General features: G+C 50.6%; 1 protein-coding gene across 4 annotated transcripts; it reads right to left on the bottom strand.

The window, feature by feature from the left end:
- Positions 1–72: 72 nt before the first annotated feature.
- taf1 (TAF1 RNA polymerase II, TATA box binding protein (TBP)-associated factor) lies at positions 73–11,298 on the bottom strand. Of its 4 annotated transcripts, none has more exons than XM_077740979.1 (44): positions 10,930–11,298; positions 10,695–10,809; positions 10,417–10,540; positions 10,222–10,338; positions 10,026–10,157; positions 9,682–9,923; positions 9,258–9,476; positions 8,922–9,167; positions 8,638–8,845; positions 8,433–8,540; positions 8,189–8,356; positions 7,972–8,099; positions 7,699–7,806; positions 7,433–7,606; positions 7,161–7,334; positions 6,983–7,087; positions 6,707–6,907; positions 6,491–6,632; positions 6,280–6,410; positions 6,123–6,203; positions 5,880–6,029; positions 5,736–5,768; positions 5,249–5,368; positions 4,993–5,168; positions 4,697–4,929; positions 4,426–4,633; positions 4,146–4,317; positions 3,775–3,986; positions 3,581–3,689; positions 3,407–3,505; positions 3,152–3,329; positions 3,009–3,076; positions 2,798–2,920; positions 2,602–2,694; positions 2,348–2,432; positions 2,136–2,203; positions 1,910–2,023; positions 1,721–1,810; positions 1,548–1,643; positions 1,269–1,476; positions 999–1,173; positions 759–900; positions 580–657; positions 73–462 (listed from the first exon to the last, which is right to left on the bottom strand). In XM_077740979.1, the coding sequence occupies exons 2-44, from the start codon at positions 10,806–10,808 to the stop codon at positions 283–285; spliced, it is 6,132 nt and encodes a 2,043-aa protein (XP_077597105.1). In that variant the 5' UTR covers position 10,809; positions 10,930–11,298; the 3' UTR covers positions 73–282. The 4 variants fall into 4 exon arrangements, with proteins under 4 accessions (XP_077597105.1, XP_077597106.1, XP_077597107.1 ...); XM_077740980.1 differs by having other exon boundaries at positions 74–462; positions 4,152–4,317; XM_077740981.1 differs by lacking the exon at positions 5,736–5,768 and having other exon boundaries at positions 74–462.
- Between the last annotated feature and the right edge of the window lie 18 nt (positions 11,299–11,316).

Genomic DNA, 11,316 nt, shown 5'->3' on the forward strand with positions numbered 1-11,316 from the left:
CGGATAATCTTGCAAACACGGTCCCAAATTGCAAAAACACCAAACTAGTTTTGTTTTATTACAAGGAAAAATGATTTTATTCTCATATTTCTTTTACTGAAAAATGTCAATTGGTAAAGAACAAACAAAAACATGTCTCACATTAATATAATGCCAGAAATAAAGGGAGCGTCAGTGGTGTAAAATGTGGTAAACATGGTTCACAGAACAATGTACAATATTTTCATACATATCATAATAATCATAATCATTAAAAGCAGTAAAAAGAAGGTGAAGCCAAAGCTAGTCGGACTCCAGGTCACTGTCCCCTCCGATGGATCTAAACTCTTCACTCTCCTCATCCTCGCTGAGTTGGACCTGAGAAAGAACAGCCGGACCTCTCCTGCGTGCCTCTTCCTCTTCGTCATCCTCTTCTTCGTCGCTGTTGCCGTCGTCCTGCCGGTTTCCTCGGAGCTGCCACGGCTGAGATGCCGTCCGGCCGGGTGGGGGGGGGGGGAGGTCAAGCCGGGAGGAAAAGGTCAAGCCGACAGGAGCGGAAGGGTCATTTACAACTACAATGCAATTCTAGTCTTGTCTTACCTGCTGCGCGTATGGCGCAGGCGTTGCGCCGTGCCTCTCCAAGTCCATGAATGACCATTTGGCATCCTTTTCTTCGTACTGAAATGAGTCAAGTTAGAGTGGCCCGTCCGTTTGGAGCGTGTCGCATGAAAAAAAAAAAGAAAACTCGGAGCGGAGAAAAAAAAAACTCGGAGCGGAACCTGAGAATGTGTAGCCGGGCCTCTCCTTCGCGCGTCGTCCTCTTCGTCTTCCTCCTCCTCCTCCTCGCTGATTCCATCGTCTTCCGGGTTCCCGCCGGTCGGAGGCTGCGCCCGACCGCGGCTCTCCTCGAAGCTACCGTAGCTGAGAGAGGTGGGGACAATGTTCCGGGATGGTTAGCAGGTGATTGCATGGCGCTAATGTTTCAATAGACAAATCATTGAGCCGACCGACGTCCTCACCTGACGTTACTGTCTTCCACGTGAGCCCCGTCGTCGGCTGCGTCTCCCTCGTAGGACATCATGCTCTCGTCCTGTTCCATTCCCATGCGCGCCGTTTCTTGAGCCCTCCTCGGGGGTGGAGGTCGCACATCCACTTCTCGGTCCGAGTCGCTACCACTCTCTGAAAGATGAATGGCTGGAGGAGGAGGAGGAGGAGAAGGGGGGGGGGGGGTGTTGTTAATTTGCACGTGTGCGGCAAAGAGCGCCGGCCGCCGAGCTTAGTTGACTTACAGGAGAAGGGATTGTCGCCCTCCTCTTCGCTGGCATCGTCCTCTCCGTCGGACATGAGCAGGTCCTGATACAAGACGCTGGCGTGCGTGAGGGGGTTGGATCTTCGCTCGTCTTCCTCCTCCTGGCGGTTGTGCGCGCGCCTGCGCGGCGGCAGCAGCATGTCTTCGTCGTCGTCGTCGTCCTCCAGATCGCCTTCCGCGTCTTCGGCCTGCAAAACGGGATGGCGGGGGCGCCATCAGCGCTAACGTTTGCTCAGCCAATGAGCATTGGCGTACTCACGGGGGCGGGTGTTTTGGGTTTGCCGTCGTCTTCCTCCTCGAAGCCTTCGATGTCCACGTCGGATTCTTCTTCCCTCAGCCTTCTCCCGTGGCGAACCTGAGGAAGAGCAGAGCAGGTGTGAGAGCGGAATCCCTTGAGGTCGAATGTGCGGGGGTAAAGAAAAGAAAGCGTACCTGGCCTATGTAGGGCGAAGATGTGGCCAGCCTCTGTAGGTCCATAAATGAGCCCTTAACGGAGGATAGGTCCTTATCCAGATCGTCATACTGCATACATAAACGAGTGAGTACAGCGTGCTTCCAAAAATAAAGTCACTTCCCCAAAATTGTTTTCCATGAAATAAGCCAGCCCTTTTGAATGACTACCTGCGCCAGGTAGGAGCCGTGAGCCATCTCCAGACTCTCAAAGTCGGCGGCGTCCAGGGCCGCCTCTTTGGCGGTGGAAATGTCCTTTTCAAGCTGGGTCAAATGTTCGTCATACTGGGGGGGGGGGGAACAAGAACATTGGACAAAAAATGACAAATTGCAACTCATCTTTGAGCCAAAATGGCCGACCGGACGGAGGCATCTCTGAAGTTGTATTTGAGCCCACCTCGTCCAAGGTCTGTCTGCACACGCTGATGATGTCAAGTGCCGTCTTGGTGTACGGACTGTCCCTTCCTTTAAAAATACAAAGACAAGTTGTCATTCAGACCACTAAAATGTCACTAGTCATTTCAAATATTTGTACTTTTAACATAGTGGTATACAGAAAAGCCCCATGAAAGCAATGAGTATTCCGTTTTTTTGGTTTTGTTCACCGACCGTTGTATTTGACGCTGTTGGTGTGGATGAGAGTGACATCGGAGAGGAAGGTTTCTCTGTTCTGGTACTTGTGCTTGGAGATGTTCTGCAAAATTTCAAGAGAAAATCAAGTCTTTGGCCACAATCCACTCGGTCCAAATTTCAATCCAAGCCCTCCCAGTCCTAATGGAATGCAAGTCTTTCGATGTGTTATGCTATTCTTTTTTTGACTAAGCGGCAAAATGACTAAACAACAGGGCTATTTTCCATTTTACCTTGCGAATGCTCTCCAAGTCCATGGGGTCCACGATCACTTTGTAATAATCGGGCACAAACTTCTTGTTGACGGGATGGTGGAACGGCCATGACTGCAAAGAGGAAATCAGCAGAATGACATTTAAAAAAAAAAAACATTCAATAAACAAATTGCCACAAGCCAACGTGGCCAGCCAACCAAACTCAAGTTCTTACATCGGGAACCACCATCATCTTCTGGGTGGCGATGTTGTCCAGGATGAAGGAGAAGGCCACTTGATCGTCGTCGTCCAGCAAGGGGTTGATGGCTTTTTCCAGGCGCACCAGTCGGTCCTCTTTCTGCAGAAACATTTTCAACTTTGAACGGGGAAGGTGGAAAAAGAAGAAGAAGACCAAAAAAAAAAAACACAGTGGAGAAAACACTGGCCTCTTTTAGCTTGGTATCGCACAGATCCAACATGGACTGCGCCACTTGCGTGATTGGATGTTTGGCTCCTGAAAAGATGGAGGCGGCGGAGGTGAAAGACGCCGTCTGGGAAAGTCAGCGCCGGCCCAAATTCCCCTTCTCACCGTTGTAGGTGGCGCTGTTCTTGAAAATGAGCTCCACGGCTTCACGGAACTCCTCCCTGGACGGGTACAATCTTTTGCGGACGTTCTCCCGCAGCGTTTGCAGGTCCATGGGTCGCGTGATGATCTTGTAGTAGTCCTTCACCACCTTGGCGTTGACCGGCGTGTGGAAGGGATAAGTCTAAGGAAAAAGAAAAGAAAATTGGAAATATCAGATAAATCAAACTCCAGGAAGGAACGTGGACGGACGGCGCTTACGTTGGGGTGGTCGCGCATGTCGTTGATGATGCTCTCCAGCACGGAGGACAAGGTCACCATGGGGTCGGTGCGTCGGCGGTGGATGGCCTTGTGTGGTTTCTACGTGGAGAAAAAAAACAAAACGAAAAATGTTTGCATCTTCGTTTTTGTTTCCAGAGTAAAAAGGCCACCTACGTTCAAATAGTCGCAATGCACGGCGTTGCCGACTCGTCTCTTCTTCTTGGGGGGGAGCTGTTGCTTGGGGAATTTTAGCACCAAAGACTTTCGCCGCACCTCGTCGGCACTGCCCCCCCCAAAAAAAAAAACAAGAAAAAGAAAATGAAAAAAGGGCTCGGACGTACGGGAAGCCCAATGGAACCACGGCCGACCTCTCGATGAGTTGCTTGCCCAGGACGATCTTGGTGCCTTCCACTTTAATCAATTCTTCGTTGTCGTTGTGGATGACCGTCTTTTCCAACTCCTCTTCCTGTTCTTCGGTCATGGCGACCGGGTTGGACGGCAGGGCGTTGGTTTGGTAGTAGAGGGGGCAGAACTTGTTGGTCCTCATGTGCCCGATGGCACCGCAGGCGCCACACTTGAGCTGAGGGACAGACAGAGACAGAGAGAGACAGAGAGAGACAGAGAGAGAGAGAGAACAACCTTTAGAAGGCAATCAAACAAAGCGTCCATCCCAACAAAGCCTTTCTAAAATAAAAGAGGGAGGGAGGGGAATAGAGTAATTGTTAATGGGCAAGCTTACTTTTACCTTGAGGTCTGGTCTCTCCTTCATCTTCTTGGACTTCTTCTCCGGAGGCCCCTTGAACTTGTCTTTCTCTTGATTTCGCTTCAACCTCCTCAGCTGTTCCTGGATTCGCCGACGCTCCTTCCTCATCTCTTCTCGATGCTGCTCGTCGAAGAGGGCGAACTTGCGTCTGAAAGGGTCGAGACGGAGGGAGCGAGCGAGGGAGGGAGGGATGGCCAAAGGTCAAGGACGGCTCCAAAGTGGCAGTCATCCCAAATTTCTTTTGGACTTCACTCACATGAATTCGTCATCTTTGGTGGTTCTTATCCTGGTGTAGGCGTCGATGACGGCCGACTTGCGGACCGTCTCGCAGCGGACGTAATCCTTGCCGTCCTCGTCCTGGAAGGTTCGGTAGATCTTCAGGCGCCGCCCCGTGGCGGCCGAGTTGAGGCTGGTGACGGAGGACGTGTCGTCGTCCTTGTGGGAACTGGTGGACAAGGAGCTGGCTGAAAATGGGAAGCCTCAAATTAGAAGATGCGCAGCACAGCGGAAGGAAGAGCAAGACGTACACAAGACTTTGCGGCGCTCCTTGCGTCCTTTGTTGTCTCGGTCGTTCTCCTCCTCCATGAGCATCCGCTGCAGTTCCCGCCTCTCCTGCTCTTCCCTCTCGCGGGACAGTTGGGAGCTGGTCTTCTTGTTCTGCAACATGTTCTCGATGTTCTTGCCCATTTCCTCAAAGTCGCTGTCCTCCGCCGAGCTGCTGTCCGTGTCCGTGGAGAGCACCTCCGTGGACTCCAGCACCCTGCGACCGGTGGCACGGCACGTCGAGTGGCCCGTCCGGCAAACGGACTTTGAGATGGCTTACTTGTTCTGCAGGTCGAAGATGCGTTGGCACTCCTCCTTGTAGCGTTCCTGGTGCTCGGCCACCGAGAAACGCGAGCCTCTGGCGAACTTGCTCATGGGGCCCTCTCCCGAACGCGCCTGCTCCGTTGACATGGTCCTCACCACGTCGATGACCTCCCAACGTGACAGCTTTTTGATCTGACGGCCACGGGAAAAGCCAGCGGGGCGTTCGTCAGCAAAAGCTCGAAGGAGATCAAAGTCAAGAAAAAAAAAGGGACCTCTTCTTCTGGAACTCCAAACTTGCGCAAGAGCTGCTTAGCGTTCTTCAGTGAAAGTCTCCTCAAATCCGCATCTGTTCCCGTCACAGTTTTCTTAGCAGGTTGTGGCTCCTTGTCATCCTGGAGAAAAAAATATAATATTAATAATCCAAGCTCTACAGTTCGTCACCCAACAAAAGTGGTGAACATTTTTGAAGTTAAAACACCCAAAGGTCTTCATCCAACAAGCCCGGAGAACATATCGTCGATCGCCCAAAAACCTTGGAGAAGAAGCACCCGTGCAAAATCCACCCGTTATCACACCAAGGTAGTGTCAGAAGAAAATTAAACAAAAAAAAACATGGTCAAAATGCAAGACCTCATGTCAATGAAGAGTAAAGGTCTTTCTATTTGGTTTTGCATTTCTGTACCATCAGGTTAGGGTGCCCCGCTGTCCTATTTCATTCTAAAAATGGAGGTCAATGTTCTGGAAGGCTTCTAAACTCACCAGTATCAAGGGTTTATGGACATTACTGGCATGCTGGAAGAGAAAACAAGCCTGATTTTGGTTGATCTTAAGCCAAATTGACGGGGAAATGAAGCAGCCGGCCGGGCCTGGACGCGCCGTTGACGCTCAAAGCGTGGCTCGCACCTTCTGTTGGGTGGGCTTGTTGGGCACTTTGACGTAGGAGAATCCTTCTCCGCAGCCCGTCGGGTCGGCCACGCCCGAAACCTCCAACAGGCATTTTCCCTTCATGGCAGAGATGAAGGCTCTGGTGGTGTTCCAGGGAGCCGTCCGGACCTGAGACAAAAAAACAAAAAACAAAAACGGATTATATAAAACGGAGGTTGAAATGTGGCTTTGAAATTTGCACTTTGCGGACCAGGACAATACCTCGTCGTCAATCTTCATTTGGAAGTCCTCTTCGTTCTCCTCCTCGGGCGCAAAGAAGGATTTTTCGCCATATCCGGCATCCTGAAAGTACAGTTAAGGCCACTTACTTGGAGTACTAGCAACAACGTTCATGCTGGCAATGCCGTATGGTCCTTACCTTCAGCCTCTGTTCGGCCACCTGCATGCTATAGTAAGAGCAGCATTGCTCCGGGGACACCATGGCGCGGATCTCTTCCTCCGTGGGCAATCTGAAGTCGGGCTTCAGCACCCACCAGTTGGAGTCCATGCCTGGGGACGGAGACCAACGCTAAAGGGCGGAACCTCCTTGGCGGGAAGCCAAGGCTAAAGGTGGGCCGCTGGGCCCGTACCCGTGCGCTTGAAGTCGGCGCAGAGTTTGAGTCTTTTTCGGATGCTGCTCTCGGAATGCACCGGGAAAGCCTTCTTGATGTCCTCCATGCGGATTCTGCGCGGACGGTCTTTGCTCTTCCAGAACAGCCGGTAGATGAACACCTGCAGGGCAGAGATGGGATGCGGCGCTACGCTTTCCGGATCTTCAAAATGGCTGCTTGGCCAAGTGGGCGTACCTGAAGAAAGTCTCTTATGTGCGTGTTGGCTCTTTTGGAGTTGGGGCCGGGAACTTCGTACAAGGGGCAGGCCTGGCCCACCACCATGATGTCCACTATTTCTCGGATGTAGTAGCCGTGGCGCGTTCGGATGACCAAAAAATCCGTCTCCGGCATCTTGTGCAGGTAGATGGGGGCGCGGAAAAGGTTGTTTTCAAAAGCCTGCAAAGAGAGCAACGGAGCCATATGTCAGAAATGAAGTGCCATGGGACATTGATTAGCCATAACGATGCCGACTTGGAGCAGCTGTCCGGGATGTAGAGAGCCCAGAAAGGGCGAAGTGTGGCAGTAAACGGTTTCTCCGTATTTGCAATCGGGCGCGCCGGGATCCTTTCCGGGTTTCTGAATGAGCAGACAAACGGCTCGGACGCTTTTCTTTCCGTGATTCTTGCCGCTGACGGAGCGCCAGACTCACCCTTTTGTAGTAGTTTTTAATCTTGGTGGCCATGCCCACTTGCATGATGAGGGGAGTGTGTTCTTCACTGTACTCTGCCAGAATCAGATCTCCATCTTTGCCCGTCAAATCCTGAGGGGTGCGCATGAAGAACATGTCGCCTCCTCCGGAAGCCTGCCTCTCCTGTTCCCGCAACTGCGTAGCCATTGGCATCATTATTTATCCGTGTGTGTGTGTGTGTGTGTGCGTGCGTGCGTGGGTCAAAATCAAGAATCCATTTGACAAAATGTCACCTTGGCCTTCTTCTTAATATGCTTGAGCAGCGGTTGAGCGGGATGCGGACCGGGCTGAGCCAAAGGCCCAAAAGAGTACTTTTTCAGCGTGGATCTGTGGAATTGGCGCAACTTCATGGGTCCCATGTGAGTCGGGAAGAATGGCTGTCTCAGTTCCAGGGCTGGGATGGAATGCTGTTCAAAATAAAAGGGGCAAAATATCAGTCTTTTGTATTTTTAGCTCCATCTGCGTATTTACTTTGGCTGTAGCTTTAGCGCTAACTCACCTGAATGATGTTGCCACCAAAAGTGCCCCGTAAACCTTGCTGCTTGGGGTAGTAGAACTCGTCGTTTGAGAGGTTCCAGGGGTCCTTCACTTCAGGTTGGGACATGTTCTGTGTTCAGACCAAAAAATACTCAATATTAACCTGAAACTTTGGAATTGAATGACAGGGCACACATCATTACAAATAGAAAGGTTAAGACAAGTATCACTTCCCAAAAAGTTCAATTGGGGAAATAAAGATTTATGGAAGGGAGCCTTTCATTTTTGGACTTGCCTGTTGCGGCTCGTCTTTGATCACCCCGGTCTTCCCGAGCAAGATGCGACTTTTTTTGATGGCGGTTTCCTTCTTATTCTCTTTGGATGGCGAGTGGGACGTCGACATTTCTTTTTCATCTGGAATTTCTGGATGGAAAAAAGAAGATTTACAACAGGCCTAACCCCAACCCATGCCCCACGTTCCTTACAAAGAACAAAATATGACTGGATCATACCTAGGATAATATTCTCGTCATTGGGGTCCAGCGTAAGCACCGGCGGGGTGAGAAAGTGGTCCATCTCCTGATCGTCCCAGATGATGTTGTCTTCCCAGCGCCCATACACCAGCTCTTCATTGTCGATGGGGAAAATGGAGAACCACGGAGCATCGTCTTCCTGATTGGCTGTGAGCAAAGAGTAAGCTAATTCAAATACAGGACAGGACAAAAAATGTGTGCTGCCTTTGAAAAAAAAACTGACATTGATGATCGTGGCTGCTTTTATCCCTCTTGATGCCAGTGATGGACAAGGTTTTGGGCAGAAGATGGGGTGTGGGGGTAACCAACAGGGAATTACTTCGGGCCAGTCCTGAAGGAGAACAAATGTCACCATGAAAGGCTCCCGGTTTTGGATGGCCACAAACCGACGGACGGACGGACGGACGGACGGAGCAGCGGGGTCTGACCTTGTTGGGCGTTGTAAGCGTTGGCGTTGCGGGTCATGCTGGAGGGCAGCCACCCGGCCAGACTGGCACGCTGACTTTTGGTGCCCTTGTGCTTGACGTCCTCGCCATTCCAGATGATGTCATCTTCCCATTGCAGTTGTGTCACCATCAAGAAGAGCTCGTTCTCCAGGGCCATTCGCTCTTCCTCTCCGTCGAAACTTTTTTCCATCTACAAACACAATTTAAAAATCACAATACACCCGCCCTATTTCTGTGGTATATCATTTCCCGCCCGGCCAACCGACCTCCTCGGACATCTTTTCCCTTTCTTCGAGTGTGTTGTGCAGTTCCCGAGAGTGGCCCAAGTGTTTTTCCTTCAGCTTCAATCCGTAAGTGAAATTGCTGGCGTCCTCGGAGACCCCCATCATGTCGTACCAGAGCTGGGCCGGCCCGTAGCGCCATTCGGCCACTTTGGGTCGCGATTCCGTCTCTTTGTCTCCGTCGCCGCACGCTTGCGAAAACTTGGATTCCACCGGTGCCATCATGCTGATCTGTTACGGTGGAGAAAAATTGGGGAGGTGCCGTGAAGGGGTGATGCTATACCAGCCAATAGTCTTTTTTTTCCCTAATCAAATGTCCACCTCGTCGTCCGAAAGACACTGCTCGGGCGGAGGAGGGTTGGCGTACTCGTAATGCCACCCGGACGTCTTATCTTGTCTCTGGTCTTCCGGTTCCCCCTCGGGCGGAGGTGAGCCGGGCTGCTGAAGATCCCGGTGCTTGCGTTTCTTTTTCCTGCGGGCGCTCCTCCACACTGACGGCATGTTCTTCCCCGGGCCGAAGAGCCGTAAAAATCTCAGAACCTAGGAGACGGGCCGGCTGTTAGCTCGCGATGAGATCATTACAACCGTTTTATAAGACGGTGTTTTTTGCAATGAAATCAAATTTTGTCTGCATTAATGATTGAATTTTGAAACATTTTGAAGATCATAAAAATGTGAAAATGTCCGGTCTACAATAACCGCCATATTGGAGGGATCACTGCATTCCCATTGGCATGCACGGTACCTTTCCGGGTCGAAACTCCGGGAAGAGCTCCGTGACGCCGGGCAGAGCTTTGGCGGCATCTTTCTGCATGATGCCGGCCAGCGGGAGGGTGAGGCTATCCGGCGGGCCCCCCGGACCCGAGGCCGGACCGGGCCGGTCCGTTTCCGATTCGGAGTCGGAAGAACTGCTGAAGTCTACTTTCTCGGTGGTAGATGAAGACGCGATGATAGAGGGTAGGATGATACCGTCGCCCTCTTCTGCGGCTGTCATGGAGAGAAGAATATTTTGTGGAGCAAAAAAATTCATGAAAAGCTGCAAAGTAGCAATAGCAAACGAACAGACAGAATCATTTTGGTCATCCTCACCACTCGCACTTTGAGACGATGGCTCGTCTTTTTTAGCGGCGCCGGCAGCGGCGGAAAGGCTCGGTGGTGGTGGAGGAGGCATCAGCTTGGAGTCTATATCCTCGCAATCGGCGTCGTAGTCGTCTTCATCGTCTGCATGGGGAATTTTAGGAATTTGGACAAACTCTTGTAAATCATGCTATCAAGAATTGCCGACCATTTTTTCTGCAGGGCTGCAAAGATCCCATGGCCTGACGGTACTTGCGCGTTTCATCCTCGGCAACCTCGCTGATGTCAGAATAATCGACTGCGTCGTCGGTGCTTTTCACCCAACCTGGATGAAGTCGACAAAAATGACATTCCGCCTTCTGTCCGCAAAAACCTTCCACGCCGGGACTTGAGATAAACTGACCATCAGCATCCACAATGGGGGCAGCATTTTTTTCCTCTTGCTCCTCATCCTCATTGGCCGTGATCTCGGTGATGAGAGAGCCCAGACCCAGATTGCCCAAACCAGCCAGATGCTTTTTGGACTCCTGAATTGAAAATGGCACTCGATGAAATCACAAGGCAACCATTTATCCACAACCCCCGTGGAAGCAAAAACTACAAGTATTTTCATAACATTCAACACTGAAGGATGGACAAAATATGAACGGCATTGAAACGTTGAACGTTTTGGGCTCTCACATTGTCCAGAACACTGTCGCCTTCAAGTTGACCATCTTCATTTATGTTTCCAAACAAGAAGCCAGTGATGGAAAAAGGGCGATCTTGATCCTCATCGCTGTCCGAGTCAGACATTCTGACGAAAAAAAATATTTCATGTATGGATACAAATGTATGTCTTGAATAAAACACTGTCTGACAAATGACAGAAGCTAAGTGTTGGTATTGTTTACATAGCGGATACGTTTCCACTTACCTTTCTTTGGACGTTTATTCCTCTCGGCAATTAGTCCCCAAAGAGTTTGATAATAATCCTGACCCGTTGTTGGACTAACCAGCAATGTTATCTTTCAATCCGTGAAGAACATTAGAATGACCATATCATATGCTAATAACATCGGAGCTACACAAGTGTTCACTGGTGCTTCCGTCGGTTTTGCAAGGTTACGCAGAACGCTATAAAAATACATTCAATTGCAGACTTACTTTTAATCATCTAGATAGCAACTGTTTTGTTTCATTTTGAGGAGAAAGCGCGCAGCCGTAAATTTAAAGCAGCTGAACAATAGCCATTTAGCAATAAGCATGCAAACCGGAAGCCAGACAACTAATTCCGGTGTCATGGAGTTCTCGGTTCAACTGT

Source organism: Stigmatopora nigra, chromosome 19 (genome assembly GCF_051989575.1).
Source record: "Stigmatopora nigra isolate UIUO_SnigA chromosome 19, RoL_Snig_1.1, whole genome shotgun sequence".
Taxonomy (NCBI): Eukaryota; Metazoa; Chordata; class Actinopteri; order Syngnathiformes; family Syngnathidae; genus Stigmatopora; species Stigmatopora nigra.

Coding starts and splice junctions, on each gene's coding strand:
- taf1 (XM_077740979.1), bottom strand. CDS start 10,808: ATGTCTGACTCGGACAGCGATGAGGATCAAGATCGCCCTTTTTCCATC. Junction 6,030..6,122: donor AAATGAAGATTGACGACGAG/GTATTGTCCTGG, acceptor TTTTTGTCTCAG/GTCCGGACGGCTCCCTGGAA. Junction 2,024..2,135: donor GCAGACAGACCTTGGACGAG/GTGGGCTCAAAT, acceptor CCCCCCCCCCAG/TATGACGAACATTTGACCCA.